Source organism: Parasteatoda tepidariorum, chromosome 2 (assembly GCF_982258835.1).
Source record: "Parasteatoda tepidariorum strain Cologne lab strain chromosome 2, Ptep-v5.0, whole genome shotgun sequence".
Lineage (NCBI taxonomy): Eukaryota > Metazoa > Arthropoda > Arachnida > Araneae > Theridiidae > Parasteatoda > Parasteatoda tepidariorum.
Genome location: NC_141756.1, coordinates 28686988 through 28700601, shown reverse-complemented (window position 1 = coordinate 28700601; position 13614 = coordinate 28686988). Strand labels below are relative to the sequence as shown.

Genomic DNA, 13614 nt, shown 5'->3' with positions numbered 1-13614 from the left:
TTACTGCACTTAACATAATGAAACCATTCTGGTCCACTTATTGCACCAGCCGTAAGCAAACGGCTAAAAAAAAATATATTTTATATAATACACACAAATACACAAAAAAAGGTCTTTAAATGAAAACAACAATATTTGGCCTATTGTTTAAATGAAAACAACAATAGTTGTATATTCATTTAAACAATTCTTATAAGCTCTTATTATTTTTATTCTCCTTTTCTTAGAATAATTATTTAAATGTTTATTTTATTTAAATTACGGAAAATTTTATGATTACGAAAATTTAGAATTCATTTTATTGCCAATTTTTCCCTCCGAAAAAAATTCTGACAAATTTATAGTCAAAAACTTTCAAAAGGAACAAAAACTTTCAAAACTATTCAAAAAGGATCCCTAATGTCGGCAAGAAATTAGTCTTCATTAATAGCAATCATCTTCTATGGGTATCATCGTTAAAAAAATGATCAAAAATAAGTGATCGTAAAATAAGAAAAATAATTAATACCTTATAAATATTTATTTTGAAATTCATGTTAAACGCGAATGCAGGTCAAGCTTTTTCCTCTTCTTCAAAAATAAATTTAATGAAAGAGAGAAATTTTAATAATTAAATATTTTAAAATTTATTGTCTTATGGAATGAGAATCAACTATTACGAATTGTATGGAGATCGTTGTTAATTGTATGGAATATTATTATGTAGAATATTAAAAAATGTGACAGGGTAAAATTCGAAAAGTTATCAAGTTATTAAAAACATTTATTTCGAAAGTCATATTAATTATATTCACTCTAAATATGTCAAACATTTACTTTCCCTTTATTTTTTTTTCAAAAAATTTTAAAGTTTTAAAATCATTTATCTCAATTTTATTTGGATCATCAGTAACAAAATTAATAAGAAGATAAATAAAAAGATAAATGTGAGAGTGTTAAATACGAATAATTATCGAGATCGTAAAAATATCTATTTTTAAATTCATATTATCTACAAATGCATATCAAACCTTTGCCCTTTCTTTAAAAATAAATTGAATAAGAAATATGACAAAATTCAAAAGTCTTAAGACTAAACATCTCATTATACAAAGTTCTTAAAAGCATACATTTTTGTGAAATCAAAGATACCTTATTTGAATTCTTCCTGCTAAGGATTATGAAATATTGTGTAGAAAAATATAGTCATTTCGAACCGTTCCATAAAATCCCTAATACTTAGAACTTTTAAATTTTTCACTTAAGAAAAAATTAAATAAACTTTTTTAACGATCTCTATTAGAGAAGAATAAGTACAATTTTTGGTACCAATTACAAACTGAGCAGTACTAGTTACAAACTGATACTGATACAACTGAGTATCAGCTATAAAAACTCCATAGCTTCAGTATCAGATAAATATCAATTGTTATTTTTTACTTAAACAAATTGTTATTTCTGACAAATTGTTATTTTTTACATAATAGAAATGAATTGATGCAAAAATATATTCATTAAATTCGTTCAAATTACTAAGTACTTTAAAATATAAAGTGCAAAGTATCAGATACATCAATACTGGTCTATTTCAATTCTCTGTATTTTATTTTATGTTTACAATTTTAGTGCATCTAGTGTAAAATGTGGATTTTTCGTCACTCAATGATAAATTTGAAAATGTGCTCTTTGAAAAAATTTAAGTATCGATTAATGCACACATTTCTTTTTAAAAACACTTTAATTCAAAACCTTAAGTTCATAAAAGAATTTGAAATTATTACTTCATAGAATTATTGAGTAGAGATATTAAATTTTGCAACTGCAAATAACAACCGATCATTTCACAATATATACTTTATTTCCATACAAAGGCATCTTATCATTCTTAATCAACGTTCTCAAAATAATCAATCAATCAAGTGTGAAAAATTCCTCTCATTCCTACTTGTGGAACGAATTAAATTCAATTTCGACCATTCATATAAATACGACTCGCAATATCAAACAGCATTATTCATATCAAACTCAAGTAATCAACATGATCGCTCAGGTAAAATAAATTTATTTAAGTTTTTATGAAAGTGTTTTATTTAATAATGCATTTTATTTTCAGATGTTATTGAAAAATAATAGTTATATTAAAAGTACTTAACGTTGTAAAAATTTGAATGGACTATAGCTTACTTAAATCATTTGATAATGTTAAATAATTTCTTCTTGTAAATTTCATGGTTTATTAAATTGTGTATGCATAAAATTAGGCTAATAAATAAGAAATAGGTATTAATAGGTATCTTAAAGACTTAAGACGCTCATTCCAACCATAATTAATAATGACTTTTAAATCTGAAATCGTGTAACTATTGCATGTAATTTTAAAAACTAAAGTGGTAGTTAGGAAAAGAAAATACCCACTTCACTTTGAAGTAGTTTCTATAAGCATTTTCAGCTGACAAGTTTCCTACGGTGCTTAGCAGATCCACAAAGAGGTTCACTTTCTGGTTATTTCGAATTATGTAATAGAAAGCTTCGGCAAAATTGTGGGAAGAAAATTAATCACATAATTCATGAATCTCATAAATCTTTATTTATTAATGATATAAGTACTATTAAATAGATTAGAGACAAAATGAGTTTGTGGTCAGTTGGAAAATTGAAGAAAAAGTAAAATTATGCATTGTTCTAGCCACGAAATCTAAATCGATAAATTATTATTTTCTTAGTTGCTGCATATTGTTATAACGTATATTGATATTAATATATATTTCTATATCTGTATGCTTAAGGTTATGTATAATTGCTGTATTATATTAAAATACAGTCTCTAGACACAGCTGTAAACTAGCCCCCATCTCCTTGAAACAGAAATGATTAAGTAAGGGGCTCTGTGCTATTATTTTGTTACAATAATTAAAAACTTATGCGAGCTTTTGTCCCTGTAATTGCATTCTTAGTGAGTTATAAGTTATTCTACAGAGTTATGACAACTATGCATCGGATTATTATCATGGAGGAAACCGTAATCGCGTGACTGATACGTTTTTTTCTCATTCATTATTCATTCAATATATTATTATTAGATAACACATTTTTAATTTTACTCTCTTTCTTCTGAGGCATTTTAATTAAACAATGCATTAAAATAACGGAAATGTTTAATAAATAATCGGTAGTTAAGTTATATAAGTTTAATGGCAGGTTTCGAAAATCGTAAATGATTAAATATGTTAACAATCGAAATCTTGTGGTGTTCCTCTCAAAACTAGGGTTCCGTGGAACACCATTTGGGAACAGCTGGATTAGAGTATCTGCGCACAAAACTAATTGAGAGAACCACATTATGATGTATCTGCTTTTATTTGCATTTTCATCATCTATAAACAAGTCATCTTTGCATTCCTTCATCAATGTTTTTCATTAAGAACCCCATCATTGAAATAAAACTTAACAATATTAATAATTGAATTAAATTGAAGATGAAGTATTAAAAATGATTTTTCAGTATTACTTTTCAGAACCAAGCTAAATTTTTTTTCATTTGTAGGTCTTTCTCTTAGCTGCTTTGGCAACTGTTTCTCTTGCTAACTTGCACGAGGTAAGCTCAATGCAATAAGCTACAATAATAATTGAATCTACTCAGATCTTAAACATTATTTAGAGTGTTAATTATTTTTGTTCATCTTAATCATAAAACAACATAACTTAAATACTTTTTCAAAGTTTTAATGAAGATAGTCGTTAGATAGAAGATAGATAGTAGTTTCGCAGCGATCAGTTAATCGATCAAGGACTTTCATTCTATTAAAATAATATTCCGACGTAGTTTTTTCATTTAGTTTCCTTTAAAAGTCTATTTTTAATCACTTCATTATTTATTATTTATCTTATTTACTATATTACTGTCTATTATTAATTACTCTATTCTTAAACGATCAGTAAAACACATCAACATTTAATTTGAATAAAACCCATCCTATTCCCTTTTCCATTTTTATTTTTAACTTATTTAACCGAATACTTTTAAAGAAATTTTCTCCCCTTCTATTATTTAGACTTTTTGTTTTTAAATTCAAAATTAATCTACCAAACCGAAATACAGATAGTAAAAGCATCGCTATTTGTAATCATTACAGCATGCCAAATTCTAAGATTGATAGTATCCTCCAAACATTTCAAGTTTCGAATACTTGATTTGAACTTGGAATTTTGATCGCTAAACATCTGGTATTTTTGGCCCCTGTTTCAAAACGAAACGGAAATAGATAGCGTCTGTTTCTTATCACTCAAGCATAAAATAAAATATATTCATTTATTTCATCAATTACTATAAGTCCTCCACGAGTACGAAATTTCTCCCAATACTTTATCCAGGAGTTCCCTTGTCTTCTGGATTGGGTTCTAAGTTACAAGGCTAGTATTCGTAATTGAATATTAGTAGTCGTAAACCTAAAATTAGGTAGGCTGATCAATGACGGTTAGAAAACAAAATCAATAACTGTAATTCCTTATCACTGCACTGTATAAATAGTAAAAAGTTCATTATTAAAGATTTCGTGGAGGTCAAGGTTCTACAACGGCATGATGTTGGAAATGGGAACAATATAGCATACCAGCCAAATTCACTTCTCAGACAAGCTAGTATCTATCGATCTGAAGCCAGATGGATTTCAAGCAACCATAATGAATCCTTAAATTCGTTGATAGAATTTCTGAACCCTCTGCATATACCTTGAATATTTCAAATATCACGGCTGTCAAATCAAATATTACGGTATATATTTTGCCACTATTTGAAAAAATTGAGATAAATCTCAGACTGAAAGCCTGGAAATTTGGCAGTTCTGAAAACAGAATGTGTACTGATTCAAATACAAGAAACAAAAAAGTTTTATCTATAAACACCTCACATATCATGTTAATACAATAAGGATACAATTACGAGATACAATTATGAGATACAATACTAGATAAAATTACGAGATATATAAACATACAGATACAATTACGTATCCTGAGAACAATTATAGAATAATATTTTCTTAATGAATGTGAGCTTATAGTACCAAAGTCGAAACAAATTGAAAATAAATACAGATACAACTATTTTATGATTTTATGTGCACATGATCAATAATGCCATGTTTTTTCTTCTGTTAATATAACCCGTACATCATGCACCCAAACCCAACAATAACAAAGGGCATGTTCAAAACTTAAATTCATAGCATTTGTGAAAAACTTAAAAATAGTTTACAAAAATTGCTAATACAGAACTACTAAAATTATCCTATTTAATTATTATGTTATTTCAGCCAGTTCACCATGCACCCAAACCCTACAAATTCGGATACAGCATCAAGGACAAACATGGAGAACAACACCGAGAAGAATCCGGAACCGGAGGACACGTAACTGGCAGCTACGGATTCACAGATGACAGAGGCATCAAAAGACAAGTGAACTACGTTGCTGACCATGCTGGATTCCGAGCACAGGTCAAGACCAACGAACCCGGAACCGCCAATCAAAATCCAGCAGCTGTACAACTTATCTCTGATGCCCCTTACACCGGTGGTGAAGGATATTTGGGTGTCCCTGCTGCAGCAGCAGCCGGTTACGGTCTTGGTGGACTAGGTGGAGGCATCGGTGCAGGATATGGTGTTGGTGGTTTAGGTTACGGTTATGGAGGTCTTGGAGCAGGTTACGGTGGCCTCGGATATGGTGGAGCTTATGGTGGATATGGAAATCTTGGATATGGTGGAGCTTATGGTGGATATGGTGGTTATGGTTTGGGCATCTTAGGAGGCTTAGGCTATGCCAGATATGGATATTAAATTTTGTAAAAAAATAGCATGAAAATAAATTATTTTGCAATTTACTTTTTGTGCTTATTTATTGAAAGTAAACATCTTAAATATTATAAAAACAATTTTTCAAAAGCTAATATTGACCTGAAAATTTTAAATTTTAGCTTTAACAAGCTGATTTTGAACACAACCAGAATTTTGCAATCTCATAAAAAAGGTCTCAAATGTATTTACTTTGCACGTTACAAATTAATCTTAAGGGCACAGATAGGCTTAAAATAATTATTTTAAAAAGTAAATACCGTTTAAAATATAATGGAAATATAAATAAATACCACTGCGGGACTACCACTGCACCAGTCCACTGCGGGACTTTGAATTTTTGAGCCCGGGGCTTTTATTAACAAAAGTGGTAAAAAAAATATCACGCGAGACTAGCTAAATACAAATGTAATCCCACGATATTAATTTTAAACACTATAATGGTAGCTTAAATGATCTTATCAGATATATCTTTAAACTTCTAATTAAATATTAAAGTAATAAAGTAATTAAACTTATAAAGTAATAAATAAGTAATAAAAAAAAGTATTAGCACCATTAAAAGTTTTTAAGGCTTACATAATCCTAAATGCTCACTATACCGGGTGTTTTGTAATTCCCCGCCTCATCCAGCCTTCTAGAATTATTTTCAAAAATCTCTGTACATTAAAAAGAAATTGTAATCACCACCATCACCACTTTTTTCGGTGTTCAACTTCGCGCGGCATTTTATTTTGCTACGTAAAAACAGTTAAGCCTAGAACCTTGAACTTATGGTCATGTGTGAAAAAATGCACGGGTTGTAATATGGAATTAAAAATTTAACATTCTTTATTTAGTTGGAGAACTATCAACTGCTAAATTTGATTAAAAAATATCATGTGGAATGATCTACAACCCGCTGAAATGCAACAGAAGTTGAAAGGGCTATTTTGTACAATGAACTTAGTTTTTTCTTTTTATTTGCGAGTTTTTTATAAATTATGATTTGTTGTAGAGTTATATTAATTTTGAGTACTTTCCTTTCTGCTTTCTTTAATTAATGTGTATACATTGTTATCGAAACCTTTGTTCATTTTCTTTAGAAATCTTAATTATATTAGCTCGTGCTTTATTTGATATCAAAGAAACAAAGAAATTGACGGAATATAATTTTAGAAAAAGTCAGAAAGTTAGAGATTGAGTGTTACTGGATATGAATCTTAATACTTATATAAATTTTTGCAAAATATGAAAAAATGAAATGAAAAAATAGTTTCCAGATTGATGAGAGGGAGATTAAAAACTCAAATCCCGATTTGATTTAAGGAGGAAACAAAGATTAGAAAGAAGATTATCAGGAACCCTACTCGAGATTATTTAAACCTTTAATCAAACTGTTTTTTTTTTTTTTTTAATGCATTCTACCTGTCTAGCTAGTTAATCGACAAACTTTAATACTTTTTTAATCTCTTTTAATTGCAACCCTTTTGGTTTATTTTTTCGTCATTTTTAATAGCAAATCTAAAAATATAAATTAAGGGTGTTCATTACGGAACACCTTCTATGTTTCAAATTTACTTAATTTGGCTCACTGCATGTTCAAGTCAGTTAATTTTGAACAAAACTGCAATCCCATTCTTTTCCTCCTAACTATTTACCATATTTAAATGGATGGATAATTACGTAAAAGAAATAAATCTTAGAATCGACTTTGAAATCTAATGTTCTGGAATATATGGTTGCAATAGTGTATTAAAGAGGACGGTTGAACTTTCAGACCTTTAAATGTAAATTTCACTTTTACTCTAATAGCAGTATTTTTAAATTTTTAGTTTCTCAACAATTCCCTTCAAAATTCGAATTATTTTTTTACAAATTACCTACATTAAAATTTTGCAATAAAATATATAAAATATTACAATTCAAAACATTCTTTTGTTCTTTTAATAAATTAAATGATAAAAAGTTATCCTTAATTAAAAAAGTAACGTTTTACATCGAATAGCCTTTGGCTGCAATTGTGTGCAAAAAAAAGTTCTGCGATTAACTAGAAGCATTCAAGAAATAAGGCTAATTTTCCGAAAAGAAGTTAAGATAGTTAGCGTGAACTATGATCGTAAATTTACCAAAAACATTTACTGCATTAATCTTCATTATTAAGAATGCATAAGCTTCTTCAAAAATCTTTTAATTGTTTCTTTAATAATGGCTTGAAATTTATTTTTTACTTTATTATTAAGTATAAAAATCTAGTAAAATCAAAATGCAAATAATTTTAACCTAAAAATATAACCTTGGATAAACAGCTTTAACAATGTTTATCGCGTATTATAATAAATAATTACATTCCAATTAAGCACTATATTCCAATTATGTAAAAACCTTGTTCTTAGACGAGCGACTTCATTAGATGCCTAATTTTAATATTTTTTATCGGAAAAAATATTATTTTGGTTTTTATTTTAAGAAAAAGCTTGACTTATCAATTCTGAATATCAGTTAGATGAAAAAACGTTATTAGTATTTCGAAAGTACGCATTTTACAACTGAAGAACCAAATTATTTTAAATTCCGTACGTAACATTCGAAACAACGTAATACAGTGAAACCTCCAGGAAAGACCATCTCTATTTACAATTTATTTTTGGAGGCACGAAATTTCTTCCATAAACTTTGTGTTGAAGAAAACCTTTAGGAGAGACCATCAAAACTTCTCCCTATGACCGGGCAAATTTCTGTATCAAATGCGACAAAGTTTAAATAAGGAAACCCGAAAAAATATCAAAACAAAAATTTTAACAAAACAAATAAGTTGATAAAAATATTTTCAATATACGTGTGAGGACGCTCTTATATGGAGAGCTCTTTTTACCGATCTCTGAAAGAGATCTACAACCTTATATTGTAATCAGAGTTCACTAAAGAAGACGCTACCAATGATTATTCAGAAGTTATGAGGAAAATTGTAAAAGATGTCATTGTCAAAATTTAGATTGGAAACCGAAACTAACTGTCATGAGATGAAACAGGATAGTTGTTAGATTGAATTTTTTATTTTAACGCAATTATTTCCTTAAATGTTTTAATTAATATTTAATTAAGTTTTTTGGTTGAAAAAAATTGACAACTAAACTCATCTCGACAAGATCAGCGTGTTTTGTAAACATTCTAAAACGATCGCTTGCTATTCTTTCATTCTCGACTTTTTTCTTGAATTATCTTGTTTTATTGACTGTTGTTATTTGTTTTTATTGTTTTATTTTCGTTTTTTAATTGTTAAATTGTTTAATTATTTTGTTACGTTAAAGTTTTTTACGTTATTTTTACCATCTTCCATGGGTAAATCATCATACAATCGATCAACTTGCTACAGGTCCAGAAAACGAAAATTTTATGGGCGGAAACTGTCAGATACTGCACAAAACATTTCTGCATCTGCAAAGAAACTACAATTGAACTCCTCCAGCTGTGATTCAGATTTAAAAAATGAACTGTCTGGATTCAGAATTATTGATGTTTCGATTTTATTCACTGCTTTAGAGGATAAATTATGTTGCAAAGTTTGCAAATCCAGCATAAACCTTTCTGAGAACAGTGTCAGAGGTGGTGCATCATCATTTTTAATTAATTGCGAATGCCCAAAAGTGAGTAAAATAAACAGCTGCGAGATGTTGGGAGAAAAAAGAAATATCCCAGTAGTTAATATTCGAATGGTTTACAGCATGAGATGCATTGGAGTTGGTTTACTAGGATTGCAAACTTTCTGTGCTATGATGAACACTTTGCCTCCCATATCTCGCAAATGTTACAATGACATAAACAAAAAGATAATTTTCGCCACCATGAATACTGCACAAGTATCTATGGTTGCAGCTGCGCAAGAGGAAGCGGAAGCAAGCCAGAGCTCTGATGTCAGTGGTGATGGGACATGGAAAACTAGAGGGCATACGTCAAAAATTGGTGTTTGCTCGGTCATAGGAATAGAGACTGGAAAGGTTATCGACGTGGAGGTTCTGTCGAATTACTGCAAAGGTTGTGAAAAGAATGTCTCCAAACATGACTGCTCAAGAAATCATATAGGCTCTGCTGGATCCATGGAAGTTGCTGGAATGAAAAAAAATTTCCTGCGATCACTATCTAATCGCAAAGTGCGGTATGTTAAATATCTTGGCGATGGGGACACAAAAACCTATAATGAAATTTTGAAAACCAAACCCTATGGTGATACTGAGGTCAATAAACTGGAATGCATCGGTCACGTCCAGAAGCGCATGGGAACAAGGTTGCGGAAATTGAAAGAAAAAATGAAGGGTATAAAATTACCTGACGGAAAAACTTTGTCAGGACGTGGCCGACTCACCGATGCAATTACTGACAAAATTTCTGTTTATTATGGAAATGCCATAAGAAACAACTGTGACTCTGTAGATGACATGAAAAAAACTATATGGGCAGTATATTGCCACTTGTGCTCTTCAGATGAAGAGCCCTTGCATATGTTTTGCCCAAGTCGGGAAACCTCTTGGTGCAAATATCAAAAGCACATTGCTTCAGGAGCAAAAGAGATTTTCCGCCATAAAACCAGGTAGAGGTTATGAAAGCCACTAAGAAAATTTTTGCAGATCTAGCCTCACCGGATTTACTAAAGAAGTGTCTTTCAGGAAAGACACAAAATCAGAACGAATCGTTTAATTCGGTACTGTGGAGGATTTGCCCTAAAACTTCAGGCTCATCGAAGCACATAGCTGACATAGCAGCTTATGATGCTGTCATCACATTTAATGAAGGCAAAATGGGACGAAAAGCAACTTTGGAGAGTCTTGGCTTAAAACTTATGAAAACTTTACGCTTATGAAAACTATGCACAAAAAGCAGACAAACTAAGAGTTAAAACTACTGAAAAGCGAGCTTTGATGGCAAGTTTAGAGGGAAGACGAACAAAAAGACTTAGTGAAAAAATAAAAAATAAAAAAATTAAAAGAAAGGAAGGAAATATTTATGATCCAGGAGCATACTAAAACGTTTTTGTTGTGTAATTTTTGAAAAAAAAAACATTCTTCTCTATTTTAGTATTCGACATAACTGTAATATTTGAAAAATGTTTAGAATTATTCAAAATTTTATATATGTCATTTAAATCAAGCAATTTGTATTTTATTTATTTTCTTGGACATATCTGAAACACAATTAAAATGTTTCTGATATTTTGAACTTATTTTAAATGAATACAAATATAAAAAATATCTGGTTTGCATATTCAACGATAAATAATTTACATTTCTACGAGTCAATAAAGCTAAATGTTCTTATGCCAACTTTAGTAGGAGCTTACTATTTATAAAGAAGTTATTAAGTATAACTTAATTTAAGTGTTTTGTGAAAATATATTTAATAATATACTTTCACTTATATTTTACTGCATTTCAAAACTTTAAAGTGGATTTTCTCAAAAGTGTTTTTCAGCCACCGTCCGTAAGATTTTGAAAAAACTTTTCTTCCGATTGCCTTAAAGTTTTGTATACACATATTTATAAGTAATATCTACAGAATGAATTAATATTTTGCAAATCCAATAATATTTAATTAATAAATTTTTCAAAAAAAATTACTTTTTTTGAAATGTTTTGAAAAGTTTAAAAAATTTGTGTTTAAAAAATAGCAATATTTGAAATATTTTAAATTCCTTAATTCATTCTGTAAAATAGATTGTTATGAACAATTTAAGACCATAACGAGGCAAATAAGTCATTTTGTTGTATAGTTATCTTACGGACGGTGGCATACAGTAAAAAAAAATAACGACATTTTATCCAATTACAAACCTATTTATATTCAAAACTTTTTCATGTAATGATTTTTTTTTATCTTTATCTGTTCTTAAATAATGAAGTATTCAGTGTACCAAGAATCAAATCTGTAGCTTAATTTTTGTCCCAGTGACAGTCTTTCGAAAAAAATGATGCATTTTAATCAAATAATGCGTTTAAAAACCCCCAGACTAACTTTTAAAGTTAACTCTTTTTATGATCTGAAATTAAATACAAACTTATAGAAAAAACATAATTGTTTATATATTTGAAATAGTTATATTCTTTATGATTGGTCAATTTGTTTTTATACATAATTATATCAGTAAGGATCATTTTTATTGACACTAAATTTCATTTATCGATCCAGTTTTCAGAACACCAACACAAGTGGCATTTCCGCACCAAGTAAATGGACACTGACTAAAATTAAAATCCTTAACGAAAAATCATGTAATTATTGAAATAAGAATCGAATCTAAATAATTTTTCATCGTTCTATCGTACTCTTAATAAATCCCAATTCATAAATAAGAAATGGCTATTTCAGCACGATTCATATCTCAATTTATTTCCGCTCCAGTTGGCTGCTTTGTAGCTCGTTAGATATCTTTAACTACAAGTTTAGCAGTTACTAATTCTCGATAACTATCGATTTTTTTTAATTTCATTTTACTCCCTAAACACTTTTTACACACGTTTGTAATTTAATGTTTTTAGTTTTTATTTTAAGTCTTATTTAATGCTCTCAAGTTTTTCATTTTTTAATCTTGGGAGACAAATATTTCGTTATTTAAAAAATAGTAGTAAAAAAACAATATAATCATTACATTATAATGTACGTATTTTCCAATTCGGAATAACTAAGATAAGAAATTTGCAATTTTTCATCATTTAAAGTGTCCCCAAAATTTATCTATTATATCCATTTACTTATTTAAAGTAATTGCTCTATAGACTCATCAGACTAATCGAAAATATTTTTGTCATTTTGTTAGAAATAAGGATACGCGGCTAAAAACAAATACTTTGACAAATTTTAATTTACTAAAAATCAATTGCTAAACTCTCCTAAAAACTAATTGTTATATACCTCCCCTTCTAACTTCGCATTCAACTGGCCCTTTGGGTTAAACACAAAGCTGCAAATATTCCACAGTGAGCAGCACATCTGATGTTAATAATTTGTCCAATGAAAAAGAAAATAAAAAAATTTTAATAAAATTTTCTAAAAAAAGTCGTATAACTTGAACATCTCAATATAAATAGCATATACACATACGCGAACAAATTCATTTAATTTGTGTAATGATAATGTGCACACTTAAAATATTTAAATTATCACACATCCGAGAAACTACATCATCTGTTTCGAGAATTGAAAAATTGGCCATATGTCCATCTCATTTCATAACACTTTTTTACCATAGCAGCAAAACAGCTTGGGCCCTCATTGGATAAATATTCAAGAATCTTGACTCAATAAGAGTTCAAGGAGCTGTTATTTCTCCGATATTGGCCTATATAGAACTCTACGATTCACCCGATATTTTACAACCACTTTTCAACCAATATCAGCCCTATTGAGAACTGTCCGATTCACCCGATATTTTACAACCACTTTTCAACCAATATCAGCCCTATTGAGAACTGTCCGATTCACCCGATATTTTACAACCACTTTTCAACCAATATCAGCCCTATTGAGAACTGTCCGATTCACCCGATATTTTACAACCACTTTTCAACCAATATTGGCTCAATACAGAATTGTCAGATTCGTCCAGTTTCTTATATTCATTATTAAGCTAATATAGGCCCTATATTGACGCTATATAGGGCATTCTAGGACCAATGTTAAATAATCTAGACATCCCAATATTGGCCCCTCGGTGCATGTTCAGATAGGACTTAATATGCCAATTTTGGCCATAATATAGGCCAATTAATATGGACCACTTTTGAACCCAACTGGGGCCAAGGTAAACTTATTGCTA

The 13614-nt window shown here is 29.4% G+C and overlaps 1 protein-coding gene across 1 annotated transcript; it reads left to right on the top strand.

Moving 5' to 3' along the window:
• Window positions 1-1948: 1948 nt before the first annotated feature.
• Window positions 1949-5851, top strand: LOC107456894 (uncharacterized). Its single transcript, XM_087157086.1, has 3 exons — window positions 1949-2029; window positions 3524-3574; window positions 5292-5851. Exons 1-3 carry the CDS (start codon window positions 2018-2020, stop codon window positions 5811-5813), a joined length of 585 nt encoding a protein of 194 aa, XP_087013212.1. The 5' UTR covers window positions 1949-2017; the 3' UTR covers window positions 5814-5851.
• Window positions 5852-13614: the final 7763 nt, after the last annotated feature.

Excerpts from the sequence above, each read along its gene's own strand:
- LOC107456894 (XM_087157086.1), top strand. Across the intron at positions 3,575-5,291 it reads CTCTTGCTAACTTGCACGAG|CCAGTTCACCATGCACCCAA; the intron begins GTAAGCTCAATG and ends ATGTTATTTCAG.